This window comes from Populus euphratica, unplaced genomic scaffold (assembly GCF_000495115.2).
Source record: "Populus euphratica unplaced genomic scaffold, PopEup_1.0 scaffold35.1, whole genome shotgun sequence".
Lineage (NCBI taxonomy): Eukaryota > Viridiplantae > Streptophyta > Magnoliopsida > Malpighiales > Salicaceae > Populus > Populus euphratica.
This window is the reverse complement of record NW_011499860.1, coordinates 1,291,621-1,308,787: the sequence shown is the minus strand read 5'-3', so window position 1 is coordinate 1,308,787 and position 17,167 is coordinate 1,291,621. Positions and strand designations below refer to the sequence as shown.

Below are 17,167 nucleotides of genomic sequence, written 5' to 3'. Positions count from 1 at the left end.
GTTGTTGCTGCTATCTCCCTCCTCCTCCTCCTCCTCCTCCTTTGTTTTTTATCTTTCATTTTTTTTCTACTGTTGTTGGATACTCATTGCAGATCCATAAACTAGAGGTAAGGAAATTTATTAAGAAGGTGGTTAAAGAGAAACAAAATTATGGATTGATGATGAAGGAAAAAAAGATAAAGAGAGATTGAATGTAATGAGATTGGTATGGAATGGTGTGTTTTGCCTTGGATCGATCAGATACCGAGTTTTAATTGAATCAATTAAATTAGGCTAAGCTAATTACTTGCCTCACTTTTCATTTAATCCGAATTGATTTAAGCTATAAATTAAACAAGTTTTAGATTAACTTGTTAAATTGATTTGAATTTTATAATTATTACTTTAATATTTTGTGTTAAATTTTTTATATAAAATTGAGATTTAAGCATCCAAAGAAATTGATGTTATTATAATTATAATTTAACCTGAAAGTTAGAAATTATAGGTTTTTTTGTTGAGGTAACTATAGCTATGATATCTATTATTGAGCTTGTTTGATAGTGTATTTATGATTGTTTTTTAAAATATTTTTTACTTAAAAATCATTAACTCAAAGCAAATAAAAAAATTAAAAAAATCAATTATTTTAAAATATTTTTGAAATGCTTCTCTAAACTTACATACTTTTAAAGAAAATGATATATACCTTGAATAATTTAAACTTTAAATGCTTGTTTTATAGTTTGACACAATGCTAATCCTACTCTTAATGATAATAATGGGAAAATTGTGAATTTTTTACTTGATATTATTTTTTGAATTTTTTTTATTAAAATTACTGTTTTTTAGTATTTTTGGATCATGTTTTAAAAATAAATTTTAAAAAATAAAAAATATATTACTTTAATATATCTTCAAATAAAAAAATATTTTAAAATATAACCTATACCATATTTTAATGTATGCAAATCATAAAATTGAGTTCGGCCAATGTAGCCTAAACTCTTAATTAGGTGATGTCTCCAGTCTTGGGGTGACATGGTGCCTCACGGCAAATTCGTTCTTTTTTTTCCGACTTTTTTGTTTTTTAAAAAAGAAATGTCTTATTTTTCATAATTACATACATTCTTCTCATATTTGAGTACATTGCATGATAATATTCATCGATGCGATACTCTAGAATAAGATAATATATAAATAAATAAGTATAAAACATTTCGTAATTGAAATAAATTGTGTTAGAAAAACCAATATAAGAGCAAGGAAAAAAAGTTTGTGATGCTGAAAAATGGGTTGCTAAGAAAAAAAAAAAAAAGAAAAAAGAGAGAGAGACGTAGAAGGAAAATCGGGGTACCTTTAGTGTTAGTGAAGAAAAGTATTTTGTAGAAAATAATTTTTTTATTTAATTTAAAAGGCTATTCTGTACTTTAGTAAAGTTTGGGTTAGGGGGGAGAGAGAGAAATTAATTAGTGCCAAAAATTGGACTAAGTCATTAGGGAAGAGAATGCACGAGGCAGAATATATATATTTTATTTGGATATTTTTAGATTTTTTATATTTTTTAATGTTAAAATTAATTATGTTCGAAATTCACGGCTATCCCTTCTGATAAATAAATTTTTAGAAGATCAAATTTGTATTTTCATGTTTATAATAATATAATAATACTTTGATCATTAAATTAATAATTTATTGATTTTTTCTCAATTATATCCGATCAATAAAAATAATAAAAATTCAAGAAATTGTAAGATAAACAAAGAAAATAACAATATAATGAAATTTAATAAGTATGTATAATGAAATGTGTTCAATTACGGAGCTTCAAGCTCACAAGTCATTTTTACGTTATGATCGAAATATTATTTGTTTTAAATTAAATATATTTATTTTTTATTTAAAATTATTTTTTTAATATTTTTAATTTGTTTTGATAAAATATTATTTTAATATATTTTAAAATAAAATAACATTTTAAAACACAGATTTGTTTAATTCACAATTTTCAAAATTTATAGACAATCCACGTACACTTCCAAGTCATTAAATGCGATTTTAATTTTTCAACTGTGAGGGATGTGACCACCTCATTAATTGAACCGAGATTTTTTCACAAATTGAAACCAGTGACCGTCATAGGATTTGGCTGGGCCAATTTAGACTTCTTCTTCTTTTTTTTCTTTTTCTTTTTCTTTTTTTGTTTAATTTAGCTGATATACTTACCTATTTATTTTTGTATTTCAACAGCATTTTAAAAAAAAAAAAAAAAATTTATTAACCTTAAATAAATATATTTTTAATATTTTTAAATTATTTTAATATACTGATATCAAAAATAATTTTTTAAAAATAAAAAAAATCATGAATATATATTTTAATATAAAATTATTTAAAAAATAACAACAATTACACTACAAACAAACCTGCAACTTGCAAGATTTCCGGTTACCTTCATTTTTGCAAGGAAAAAAATCATTAAAAAAATTATTTAAAAAATAACAACAATTACACTACAAACAAACCTGCAACTTGCAGAATTTCCGGTCATCTTCATTTTTGCAGGGAAAAAAAATCCTTCTTTTTTCCCATTTATTCTCATAATGTTAAGAGTCCATAAAAATATTCATGTTACAAAATCCCAGTTCTAGTTTTTGGCAATTCCGAATGGGTTCTTCGTGTGCAGAACAGTAAGTTCATTTATATCCAACATTTTGTGTTCTGTGGGGGATTTGAGGATAGACAGGCTCCTTGAACACAAGAATTCAGACACATGAGGTTAGAAAAATAGGAAAGCAACATCTTGCACAACGAAGGCACAAAGCAAAGAATAAAGGTCTTGGCTTTTCATTGTCAATTCACAACGCCAGCCAGCTCAAACAAGTGTTTTAGAAAAGAAAAACTAAGGAATCCTAAATTTATAATGTCATGTATAAAAATAAAGTCCACTAAAGCCCAGCAGTAAGTTTATCAAGTTAGCATCACCACCATCTGATGCTAGAAAGCAAGCACTGATACTCGTCTTCGAGTACAGCATAGGGGGGAAGCCATTCACCACTAATATTCGGGTGGAGGGAGTTTTGCTACATGTCTCAAATCAATTTCTAAAGCAAATTCACAAATGACCAAAAATCGGAAACAAAACCAGTCCTTGAAACCTGTTTTTTTCAGTACAACTTCTAAGTCTAGGCGGAGGCAAGCCTCTTGCAGAAAACCTCTCTTCCAAGACCATACCAGTGGATTTAACCCAGAAAAAAAACCTGCAACTTACAGAATTTCCGGTTAAATTATTAAAATAATTATTTAAAAAATAACTACAATTACACTACAAACAAACCTGCAACTTGCAGAATTTCCGGTCATCTTCATTTTTGCAGGGAAAAAAAATCCTTCTTTTTTCCCATTTATTCTCATAATGTTAAGAGTCCATAAAAATATTCATGTTACAAAATCCCAGTTCTAGTTTTTGGCAATTCCGAATGGGTTCTTCGTGTGCAGAACAGTAAGTTCATTTATATCCAACATTTTGTGTTCTGTGGGGGATTTGAGGATAGACAGGCTCCTTGAATACAAGAACTCAGAAACATGAGGTTAGAACAATAGGATAGCAACATCTTGCACCACGAAGGCACAAAGCAAAGAATAAAGGTCTTGGCTTTTCATTGTCAATTCACAACGCCAGCCAGCTCAAACAAGTGTTTTAGAAAAGAAAAACTAAGGAATCCTAAATTTATAATGTCATGTATAAAAATAAAGTCCACTAAAGCCCAGCAGTAAGTTTATCAAGTTAGCATCACCACCATCTGATGCTAGAAAGCAAGCACTGATACTCGTCTTCGAGTACAGCATAGGGGGGAAGCCATTCACCACTAATATTCGGGTGGAGGGAGTTTTGCTACATGTCTCAAATCAATTTCTAAAGCAAATTCACAAATGACCAAAAATCGGAAACAAAACCAGTCCTTGAAACCTGTTTTTTTCAGTACAACTTCTAAGTCTAGGCGGAGGCAAGCCTCTTGCAGAAAACCTCTCTTCCAAGACCATACCAGTGGATTTAACCCAGAAAAAAAATTGAAAAGATGAACCAATCAAGACCCCTGTACATTGAAAAGATTGCACAACTTGCACATTGCATTCCACTGGCCTATAGTTAGTCGAAGCTTGATGTGCGGCTCCATCTCCCTTGCAAGTAATCTTCTATTGACACTCCGTGCTCAGTGCTGCTAATAGAAAGAGAATCATCCTCTAGATCAAGTAATGCAAGGTTAAGATGGGATTGAATATTGGTAGGAAACGCTTCCCCATCCACCGCGTCAAGTTCTTCTGATGCACAAACTTGGTGCCTTGCCCAATTTTTTACGTCCTCATCCCCTTGGAGGAGCTTCAAAATCTGTAATCAGCCAAAATATCCACGAGCAAATATTCAATTCATAGAAAAGAGAGGGAAAAAAAAAACATAGTACAATCAAAGCATCCGGCAAAATTTAACTTACGATGCTCATTTGTGGCCTACATCTAGGAGAACGTCTGATGCAAAGGGTTGCAGCTAATACCATTCTTTCGATGTGATCATCATCATATTCACTACCTAGATGCGGGTCAAGTAATTGGGACACTTTACCACCCTCAAGAATTGGCTTTGCCTGGATGCCAGAATCATACAATAATTAGTTGTAAAATATAACATCAAGAAGTAAATATTAACAAACTGTGAAATAGAATTCTTAGAGAAGGACGACAACGACAGATCCTGAGGTTTCCTCAGAAGAGAAAACACAAAATCCAAAATCACACATTCAGCTTATCCAATCACAATCATTGTATCTTGTCGGAACAAAATATAAATTCACACCCCAATCAGCTTGAAAATTCCTGACTTACTCAACTGCAAAAGGTACATATTGAAAACACAATTTTCTTCGTGCTCACATTGTCCTAACTTGTTGGTATTGCAATAGATTTTTGAGCAGTCCTTTTCTCCTCTTTCATATTGTGAAAAATAAAAGCATCTCCTTACAAGATACTCTTCAGTCTGAATTAACAAGTAATTAGGAAACCTACCCACATGACAAGGCTCTCCTGGCCTTTCGGATGTTCACTGTTAATAGGCATTCTTCCTGAGAGAAGCTCAAGAAGCACAACTCCGAAAGCAAATACATCCACTTTATCACTGACTTTGCCGTGCATGAAATACTCTGGGGCCAAGTAACTGCCATAGAGAAAATATATAGCATATTCAAACCCTGAAAAATTTAAGAAAATGGGTAGAAAACATGAATTGCAAAGCAAACTACTCACCCAAAGGTTCCTGCAACATCAGTGCAAGTTGTATGGCATGAAGTAGAAGCCCAGCTAGCCAATCCAAAATCTGACAACTGAGAAACAAATCAAATTATAATCAGACATCAAAACCTGCCAAGAACATAATATCTTCATATAAATCCACAGAAAGCTTTAGAATACAGCACCTGTGGCTCAAAATCATCTGATAAAAGGATGTTAGAAGATTTTACATCCTTATGGATCACAGGCTCATCACAGCAATTGTGTAAGTAATCAAGTGCCTCCGCTACACCCACAGCCACCTTGTATCTCTCTTGCCAACCAACTGCGTTCCAGTCTTTCTTATTACCTAGTCAAGAATTAGCAATTGGGAGTTAAGGATCACTTCAATGCTGAAAATGAAATAATCTCATCCAATCCCAAGCAGAGAGAGTATGTACCATGCAGATTCTCTTCTAGGCTTCCTCTTGATAGAAAGTCATACACTAGGAGTAATTTGTTGTGCTCGAAACAGAAACCAAATAGAGAGATTATGTTCTTGTGATGCAAAGTTGTAATGATCTCGATTTCTGCAACAAACTCTTTTAATACATCTTCAGATGGCTTTAAAATTTTCACTGCCAATTCCTTGCCATCAGGAAGGCACCCTTTGTAAACATGACTACTGCCACCCTTGCCTACCATATTCTCTGGAAGTAACAATTCTAGAACAAAATTAGGAGGAAAGACCAAAATGTGCACAAGTCAAAACTAGTGTTATGAAATTCAGATAAAGAACAAACCAGGAATAAAGTTAGAGGTAGCCATCACAAGTTCCTCATAGCTGAATAATCTACAGGATGATGAATATTTCTCATGCAGGTCTTTCAACTCTTCTGGAATGCCATTCAAGCCATGACATGGTGAAATGGGAGTCCAAGCAATCTCAGGCCCCACTGGCACTATTGCATAATTTTTTCCTTCTGAGTTCGAGTTTTGATCTTCATCCACGTGCGACGTATTCTGTTTTTGATCTGGATACACCACAGATGAAGAATTACGAGTAGGTAACCTAAACACCCATTTAACCACAGGTATCTTTTTAATATGAGCTTTCTCTGTGTGCTGCTGCTTATGGAAAAATACCCGGCGGAGAAATGACCAACCCTGTTTTGACTCCACTAATCCTTCACTCACATCGGGATCTGAGTTCGACAATGGCTTGTTTGTTTGAATTGGTACCAAAGCCAATGAGTTATCCCCGTTGCCATCCCTACATGACTCCTCCGATTCATGTGCTCCAGATTCATCCAGCAATAGCAAGCGTGGAGTACAATTTATAGAATTCTTATCCTGAGATTTTTGTGAGCAATTTCGACTTTCTTGGTTTAATTTATCTGCCACCACAAAATCAGATGCATCAGTTATTATTTTTCTTGCTCAAAGAGACAAGAACTAAGCAAACAAGAACCGTAATTAAACTAAAGCACAAGAAATAAAAAGCTAAGCACATCAATGAAAACCCATAAAAACCATCCATGCGAGCATTATTCTCATTATCGTACCAAATTAAGAACATGAAACCCAGAAGAGTAAAGAACTAAAACCTTGTAAGGTATCAGTATTTGGAACCGTTGCTTCTCTTTGGAACACAAGTTTGCCATTCCTAACAGCGTAGACAGAGAAACCTTTAGACAATTTTTTAGCACAATACTTTGCTGTTGAGGTTGAAGAGTAGAGTTTCTGATGTTTCTTGGAAGTTCCCACAATCAGCTTAGCAGCACTATTTGCTTTTGCTTCCCTTACCAGAATTTTCCTCACTGATTCACCTCTACACACCTTTAGCTTCAAATCCACCTGAAAACACAGCTCACCCAATTCAATATTCATCCTCTCAATCCCAACAATAAAAATATATGAAAATCACCATCCATTTCCTTGGGGAAAATAGCACTGAAATTTTTAATACTTGGACTAATTATCCTCATTATTTGAAAAAAAAAGAAGACATAGTTTTCCTCAATTTTCTCATAAATCAAGCAGAAAAACACCCCATTCCAAACACTTGAAAATTGAGAGAGAAAATTGCTGATTTGGAGAAAGGAGTGGAAAAAAAAAAAGCAACCTGCTTTAAGTTGCAGAAACCTTCATAGACAGCCAACAATGAATCAAATGTCTTCACTAATGACAGAAGTGATCCAGTCCCTGCCATACATTCTGTACACCACATCCACCAAAAACCATACAAAAAGATCAATCTTTGACAAAGATAAAAAGAACCCATTAAAGAGAAACACGACATTTATTACTGTCATCATTACCAGTTGCAGAATCGAGAACATGAACAGCAATGACATGGTCACCTGGCTGTGCCATTTTCATTAGTGACCATGTCAAAAGTTCTTTACTTGGTCCATCAAATTTCACTCCCACCACCACCACTTCACCTTCACCACCTCGACGACCACCACAAACGTCGTCTCCACAGCCACCGGAGACAGTGTCAGTGCCCATGTCAGGAATCCCCCCTTTTACGCACTGAAAATGATCTGTCGTTTTGGCCTCTCTCCTTTTACGCACTGAAAATGATCTGTCGTTTGGCTTCTCTCTCTCTCTGGGGGGAAATCAGAAAAAAGAAAATGATTGTGTGTGGAATGTGATCTTTTTTCTCTTAATAAAAACTTTATTACTTTTAACCGTCTGTAAGGAATGTTGCTCTGTGCTTCTTAGTGTCTGGTTATAAATTGTGTTTTTGCAATCTCAGCCGTTGAATGGAACAAAGATCATTTCTACCTTCAAAAGCTAAGTTCCTTGACTGTTTATTGTATTTTTCTTTACGGAGTTTAGGGAAGATGACAAAAATGGAGCAAAATGAGATTAAAACAATCAACCAACCAATTCAAAAGCTTTGTATTGTGTTTTATTTTTAGTTATTTTTTATTAGTATTATATGATGTTGTGGAATACAATTTAGTTATCAATTTTTTTATATATTAAACATAAAAAAATAATTATTAATTTATTTTTATGATATAATTAAATATCAAAAAGTAACTTTTATTTTAAAAAAAATTCTTTTTTTCCTGCAAATAAACGAGATTTCAACTTTAAATATCAAGTATTATTGAAAACCAAGTTCTTTTTATTTTATATAAAATTAATTTATAATGTCTTGCAAACCCTAAACATAGCATTACCTTGTAAGATTTTAAAGTACTATACAAATAATAGCTTCAACTAACCATACTCAAGCAATACCCATTTATTAATCTTATACTAATTTAAGTTCGAACAAACCCCAAAACGCACTCATCTTGCTAACGTGCCTACGGGGAAAAAAAGTGGTTGATTAAGTTTTTTATTTATTTATGTGGGTGTCCAATACAGTTTGCATGCATTACGACTAATCCCACAACTTATTAAACATCTTGCAAGCCCAAAGAATAAATAAAACATAACGGAGATGATAAGCAGATACACAAAAAGGATCGAACTCGGGACAATTATAAAATAAATCTTATAGTTGACCACTGAGCTAGACCCTCAAGTACTGATTAAGTTCACTTTAATAAGTGTAGAAGTAGCTTTTAATTTTATTTAATTTTATTTTTTTGTTTTGCAATTTTCAGGATGATGGAAGGAAGCTCAAGAAGGTGAGACCATTGGAGAGGGTAAATATGGTACAATAAAAATAGAAATGCATGCTGATGCTTGGAAGTTACATTGAGAGGGGAAGGCAGGTGGCCATTAATTTTCTCTTTAAATTCATCTTCAAAAAGAAAATGAAATGGGATGGAGTAGAGAGGGAACTCAAGGAAAGGATCATAAATTAAAATACATCAGAATCTGCAAAATTGCTTGCTTGTTAAGGCTTCAATGTTCGGATTGTTATCGTTTTCTATTTCTTACTTTGGTTTTGTTTGATGCGTAGTGTCTACTCCAGAAGGCAGCTCTTGTTTCCATCCACCAGATCATATTCACAAGAAACACTAATCTGCAATTTATCAGGGTTTTTTTTAAATTTTTTAATTAATATTTTTCTTTTCAAATTAGTTTTTTTATATTGAATTGGTTAAAAATTAAAATTTATCTTTTATTTAATTTGCTTTCTGATTTATATCATGATTTTATTAGAAAATAATATAAATTATATTTTAAAACATCATTTAATTATTTACATTATTAATTCAAGATGGTTCTTTAACATAATATTAGAATGTTAATGACAAAACAATCATGATTTCAAATATAATATAAGTTTATATAAATTTTAAGTTTAAAAAAAATATATTAAAAAATAATATAAATTACATTATTTACCAATATAAACTATTAAATGTAAATAGTTGTTTGAAAAGGCTAATGAATGAATTTAGTAGGCGCATTTAGATTGACCTAGTCAATTACTCTTTGTTTTTTTTAATACATATTTTTTTTTATCACGATCACACATGCAACCTCATGACTTTTTTAACACTAAAGTTTTGTTTTCCCGACCTACTACCTCGCGCAGGCTGTGAGATTAGTTTGAAGATTTATTGACACGCCGCATCTTACAGAGGAACATTGAACAACGAGCTTGAGACAGGAGGACCAAGAAAATGAGTCGCTACCTACGTATTAGTAAATAAAAAGCCGAACGACTGGTCTTGCAGAAATTACAGGCAAAAGGCTAGCTATACATGGCCATGAAAGCATGTCAAAGCATTAATATATCCTACCAAACATGCAGGTGTTCGACAAGAGTGTGTGTGTGTGTATGATAGCATATAATTTAGGAAATGAAAACAAGTATCTTGAATAAAATAATAAGACAAAAATTAATATTTTTACAAATATTAAGGTTTTTTATAAAAAAAAAATTAAAATTCTACAATTGCTAACTCAATAGACTAGGGATGTAACTTAAAATGGTATGACTAGAGTATTCTAGAGTATTCTTGTATCAACAAATCCACGCAAGCATGTCACATTAAAAAGAAAAATATTTAAGTTAATAACAATAAATACATATACATAGCATCATTTCTGGTTTTCTTTACTGATTTTTTTTTAATTTTCTCCTTTTATGTTTAAATCTATATTTAAATCTATGAGAAATATTTATTATTATATTTTTTTGATAGTTTTTTAAGAGGTTGGCTCAACCTTATGACTTAAATTATAAATTTATTATGTTAATTTGAGTTGGCATGAAGTGTTTTATTTTGTTAATTATTTTTAAATTTCATTGAATTATCTTGGAGTTTAACTATATAATTTTTTTATATATATATTCTTCTTTTGTTTCCTAATCTTTGTTAATATTTTTTGTTTTAAAATTTAGTATGTTTATTATCTTTTTTTTTCTATTATATAATTAAATGAAATTATCTTATTAAATCTAGTATAATTTATGACTCGAGTTGTTATTTTTTTTTAAAAAACACAATAATAACATTTAAATATTATTTCTTTATATTAAAAAAATGTGATCAAACTCATGAAGGAAAAAAGCATATAGAAAATGGGTATGCAGTAAGAATACAAACAAAGTCTTAAGAAATGCTTTTGTATTAATGTGACAATTTAAACTTTTGCAATGGCTATGAACTCACTCAATGGGGAAATAAAACCTCTCTATTCAACTCGTATACCCTCAATCTTTCAAATAAAAAAAAATTAATTGGCATGCAAACTTGGAATTAATTAATTTATAAGCTTTTATCTCCGCTTTAAAAATAAAATGTATACTTCCTTCTTTTCTACCAAATCAAGAATACCAAAAAAAAAAAATTATTTCTCTCTCTGTCTCTCCTGTCAAACCGCCATTTACACCACTCCCATGGACACTCATAGCATCCCCTACCGAAATTCTTGACATTAATTTTAGGTGATAATTCTCCTGTATTTTTTCCTTTATAAATCTCATCTTCCTGATCATTGTTGTTTAACAAAGCAATTAATGATGTTATAATTATTCAAGGAGCTTAGAAGAAGGATTATAAGTTGTAATATAAGTTAAGTTCTTCTTCTTTTTTTTTTTTTTATTTATGTGGGGTGTTCGGGTCAGCTTACGCGCACCACAACTAATCCACACAGCCCACTGAACAGGTAAGGCATCGCGGGGGTGACAGGCATGCATGATGAGATTCGAACCCAGATACAAAGGAAGGGGACAAGCCCCTCCCACCATTAGACCAGAACCTCACTTGCAATATAAGTTAACTTCTTTGTTCTAGTTAAGATGGATAAGAACTTGTACTTAGAGTTTGGTAAACCGGGTCTAAAGAGATTTTTGTGATTTAAATTTATATATTGTTAATTAATGGTCTAACTCGGGAATATAAATAATTTAAAATTAAAATTTATAATTTTATCATATCATCTATCGATGAAAAGACGTGTAAACTTTTGTGATTTGCATGATGGAGCTAGGTATTTGATGTAAAGTTATCGATCGAAAGAATTCTCATTGTTCAATGAACCATAAAAGCCTTAGAAAAATACTTGTCATAGTCAAGAGATTGGTGGGGAAAAAGGCAAGAAACAAAATGGACATAAGCAGGTTAAAATATGTCATCTATTAATCCATGTAATTAATTAATACGTATTTCGTCACTATAAATTATTTATAATTAAAAGAGTACAAGTGGCTCTCTTTGCCCCTCGTGATTCCGTCCCTTGCTGTAAATGTGATTCAGGCTGGAGTGGAGCCTTGTCACTCTCGAGCCATTTCAATTTACTATTCATTTATTCATATAGATTGCAAATTATTATTATTATTATTATTATTATTATTATTATTATTATTCATTAATTTGTCGTTAACTATTTGTATTCTCAACTTTATTTATTATATATCGTGCGGTGCATTCACTCTGTAATCCATCCTGATTAATCGTTGACTTGTCTCAAGAGTAAAATAAGTGTAATCAGAGGCAAGGAGATAATATCCTTTGATACTTTCCAAGGAACTTCTTGTTTCGACCAGATAAAATAACATTCTCAAGAAGAATTTTTATTTTTTTTTAAAAAAAAACATAAATCTTGCAGTGTTCAAAACAAGAAGGACCTCTCGAAGTATCAAAGGATATTATCTGATTAATTCTGATTCCACTTATTTTACTTTGAGGTAATACTTGTAAATCTAGTTTTTTTTTAATTGTTAATATAGGTATTGGGATCACTTTGTATTTGTCTCAACTAATTTAATAGGTCTTAAAATTAATAAACATATAAAACTCTAATTATTTTGAAGCTTGTAAAATTAAAACTAGTAATCTTTAAAAATTAAATCTAAGATCTTTATATATTTTAAAATTTTATAAATCTACTTTTGATTATATAGGATAGTACAAGAAATCCAAAACTCTGAATCTAACATCTAATTTGATTGGTTTTTTTAGTGATTTAGGTCATGTAAGCTAAAATTTTTTTCTCTCCCTTATACATGTTTAAGAACACAGTATGTTCATTTAATATTATCTAAAGGTGAAGGAACCGTAGTTGTTTTTATTTGAATATTTAAGAATTTAAGTTTGGTTTATGTTTTGAATATTTGAATTATGTTTGTTAATTCAAAATTTTAAACCTTCAACTTATTATTTGTTTTTTCGAATTAATTAAAAATTATGTTGAAATTAATATTACATGTTCATTTAATATATATATATATATATTAGTATATATAAAGAAATTTAAGTTTGAGGTTGAATTTTTTATTGATAATAAATGGTAAAAATATATCAAATCACAGCAACAAGAAAGGAAAGGAACCTTTTGATAGAGGGGTATGAACATAAAATTGAACAGTCTTTCTCTAATTTTGAGGATAAAATGGAATCGGTGAGATAAGAGCTAAGCATAAACAGACAAAATGAGGAATGAAAGTGGTCAGACCATCCATCCTGTTGATATAATTCGGTCAAATGGAATATTTAGATTAAGCAAAAGCAGGAACAAAGTAGTCTCAAAGTCTGATAAAGTAGTAGTAGTTGTTGTGGAAAGCAACAAAGGAGTCTCATCATCCACTGTTTTTGCCTGCAGAGACCCACCGGATCGCCTACGAGAACAATGCTTTTATCCCCCCCCCCAAAAAAAAAAAAAAAAAAAAAAAAAAAAAAAAAATTTTTCTAAAAAAAAACAAGAATAAAAAAAGCATTCTTCTCGTAGCCGATCCGGTGGTCTATGCTTGAACATGTAAGAAATGACTTTTTTAACACTAAAGTTTTGTTTTCCCGACCTACTACCTAGCGCAAGCTGTGAGATTAGTTTGAAGATTTATTGACACGCCGCATCTTACAGAGGAACATTGAACAACGAGCTTGAGACAGGAGGACCAAGAAAATGAGTCGCTACCTAAGTATTAGTAAATAAAAAACCAAACGACTGGTCTTGCAGAAATTACAGGCAAAAGGCTAGCTATACGTGGCCATGAAAGCATGTCAAAGCATTAATATATCCTACCAAACATGTAGGTGTTCGACAAGAGTGTGTGTGTGTGTATGATATCATATAATTTAGGAAATGAAAACAAGTATCTTGAATAAAATAATAAGATAAAAATTAATATTTTTACAAATATTAAGGTTTTTTATACAAAAAAAAAATTAAAATTCTACAATTGCTAACTCAATAGACTAGGGATGTAACTTAAAATGGTATGACTAGAGTATTCTTGTATCAACAAATCCACGCAAGCATGTCACATTAAAATAAAAAATATTTAAGTTAATAACAATAAATACATATACATAGCATCATTTCTGGTTTTCTTTACTGATTTTTTTTTTAATTTTCTCCTTTTATGTTTAAATCTATATTTAAATCTATGAGAAATATTTATTATTATATTTTTTTGATAGTTTTTTAAGAGGTTGGCTCAACCTGACTTAAATTATAAATTTATTATATTAATTTGAGTTGGCCTGAAGTGCTTTATTTTGTTAATTATTTTTAAATTTCATTGAATCTTGGAGTTTAACTATATAATTTTTTTATATATATATTCTTCTTTTGTTTCCTAATCTTTGTTAATGTTTTTTCTTTTAAAATTTAGTATGTTTATTATCTTTTTTTTCTATTATATAATTAAATGAAATTATCTTATTGAATCTAGTATAATTTATGACTCGAGTTGTTAATTTTTTTTAAAAAACACAATAATAACATTTAAATATTATTTCTTTATATTAAAAAAATGTGATGAAACTCATGAAGGAAAAAAGCATATAGAAAATGGGTATGCAGTAAGAATACAAACAAAGTCTCAAGAAATGCTTTTGTATTAATGTGACAATTTAAACTTTTGCAATGGCTATGAACTCACTCAATGGGGAAATAAAACCTCTCTATTCAACTCGTATACCCTCAATCTTTCAAATAAAAAAAATTAATTGGCATGCAAACTTGGAATTAATTAATTTATAAGCTTTTATCTCCGCTTTAAAAATAAAATGTATACTTCCTTCTTTTCTACCAAATCAAGAATACCAAAAAAAAAAAAATATTTCTCTCTCTGTTTCTCCTGTCAAACCGCCATTTACACCACTCCCATGGACACTCATAGCATCCCCTACCGAAATTCTTGACATTAATTTTAGGTGATAATTCTCCTGTATTTTTTCCTTTATAAATCTCATCTTCCTGATCATTGTTGTTTAACAAAGCAATTAATGATGTTATAATTATTCAAGGAGCTTAGAAGAAGGATTATAAGTTGTAATATAAGTTAACTTCTTTTTTTTTAGATTAACGTGGGTGTCCGGGTTAGCTTGCGCGCATCACGATTAATCTCATAGGCCCTGAAGTTAACGACCATGTAAACCTCTAGTGGCCATCATATGAGCAACCAAGGATTCGAATCTGAGACCACAGAAGAAGCAAACCCTTTAATCTCAAGTTCTTACCACTTGACCACTATCTAAATAGTTATAAGTTAACTTTTTTGTTTTAGTTAAGATGACTAAGAACTTGTACTTAGAGTTTGGTAAACGGATTTAAAGAAATTTTTGTAATTTAAATTTATATATTGTTAATTAATGGTCTAACTCGGGAATATAAATAATTTAAAATTAAAATTTATAATTTTATCATATCATCTATTGATGAAAAGACGTGTAAACTTTTGTGATTTTGCATGATGGAGCTAGGTATTTGATGTAAAGTTATCGATCGAAAGAATTCTCATTGTTCAATGAACCATAAAAGCCTTAGAAAAATACTTGTCATAGTCAAGAGATTGGTGGGGAAAAAGGCAAGAAACAAAATGGACATAAGCAGGTTAAAATATGTCATCTATTAATCCATGTAATTAATTAATACGTATTTCGTCACTATAAATTATTTATAATTAAAAGAGTACAAGTGGCTCTCTTTGCCCCTCGTGATTCCGTCCCTTGCTGTAAATGTGATTCATGCTGGAGTGGAGCCTTGTCACTCTCGAGCCATTTCAATTTACTATTCATTTATTCATATAGATTGCAAATTATTATTATTATTATTATTATTATTATTATTATTATTATTCATTAATTTGTCGTTAACTATTTGTATTCTCAACTTTATTTATTATCGTGCGGTGCATTCACTCTGTAATCCATCCTGATTAATCGTTGACTTGCCTCAAGAGTAAAATAAGTGTAATCAGAGGCAAGGAGATAATATCCTTTGATACTTTCCAAGGAACTTCTTGTTTCGACCAGATAAAATAACATTCTCAAGAAGAATTTTTATTTAAAAAAAAAAAAAAACATAAATCTTGCAGTGTTCAAAACAAGAAGGACCTCTCGAAGTATCAAAGGATATTATCTGATTAATTCTGATTCCACTTATTTTACTTTGAGGTAATACTTGTAAATCTAGTTTTTTTTTAATTGTTAATATAGGTATTGGGATCACTTTGTATTTATCTCAACTAATTTGTATTTATCTCAACTAATTTAATAGATCTTAAAATTAATAAACATATAAAACTCTAATTATTTTGAAGCTTGTAAAATTAAAACTAGTAATCTTTAAAAATTAAATCTAAGATCTTTATATATTTTAAAATTTTATAAATCTACTTTTGATTATATAGGATAGTACAAGAAATCCAAAACTCTGAATCTAACATCTAATTTGATTGGTTTTTTTAGTGATTTAGGTCATGTAAGCTAAACTTTTTTTCTCTCCCTTATACATGTTTAAGAACACAGTATGTTCATTTAATATTATCTAAAGGTGAAGGAACCGTAGTTGTTTTTATTTGAATATTTAAGAATTTAAGTTTGGTTTATGTTTTGAATATTTGAATTATGTTTGTTAATTCAAAATTTTAAACCTTCAACTTATTATTTGTTTTTTCGAATTAATTAAAAATTATGTTGAAATTAATATTACATGTTCATTTACGTGGGAACTTTTTTTTTTGTGTGATTTACGTGGGGTGTCTGGGCCAATTTACGCGCACCACGACTAATTTTTACGGTCCACTGAATATCCTGCAAGCCCAATGAGCAGGTAAGGTATTGCGGGGATGACAAACATACATAACAAGATTCGAATCTAGGTGCGAAAAAAGAAAACAAGCCTCTCCCATCAGCCCCTCTTACCACCAAACCACAACCTTGCTTGCAAGAAAGGAACCTTTTGATAGAGGGGTATGAGCATAAAATTAAACAGTCTTTCTCTAATTTTGAGGATAAAATGGAATCGGTGAGATAAGAGCTAAGCATAAACAGACAAAATGAGGAATGAAAGTGGTCAGACCATCCATCCTGTTCATATAATTCGGTCAAATGGAATATTTAGATTAAGCAAAAGCAGGAACAAAGTAGTCTCAAAGTCTGATAAAGTAGTAGTAGTTGTTGTGGAAAGCAACAAAGGAGTCTCATCATCCACTGTTTTTGCCTGCAGAGACCCACCGGATCGCCTACGAGAACAATGCTTTTATCCCCCCCCC

At 30.7% G+C, this 17,167-nt stretch overlaps 1 protein-coding gene across 1 annotated transcript; it reads right to left on the bottom strand.

Moving 5' to 3' along the window:
* Positions 1-3,783: 3,783 nt before the first annotated feature.
* LOC105124542 (probable leucine-rich repeat receptor-like serine/threonine-protein kinase At5g15730) lies at positions 3,784-7,916 on the bottom strand. Its single transcript, XM_011024594.1, has 11 exons — positions 7,844-7,916; positions 7,563-7,803; positions 7,367-7,458; positions 6,849-7,098; positions 6,045-6,638; positions 5,703-5,951; positions 5,448-5,611; positions 5,278-5,354; positions 5,041-5,188; positions 4,473-4,622; positions 3,784-4,369 (listed from the first exon to the last, which is right to left on the bottom strand). The coding sequence occupies exons 2-11, from the start codon at positions 7,753-7,755 to the stop codon at positions 4,130-4,132; spliced, it is 2,157 nt and encodes a 718-aa protein (XP_011022896.1). The 5' UTR covers positions 7,756-7,803; positions 7,844-7,916; the 3' UTR covers positions 3,784-4,129.
* Between the last annotated feature and the right edge of the window lie 9,251 nt (positions 7,917-17,167).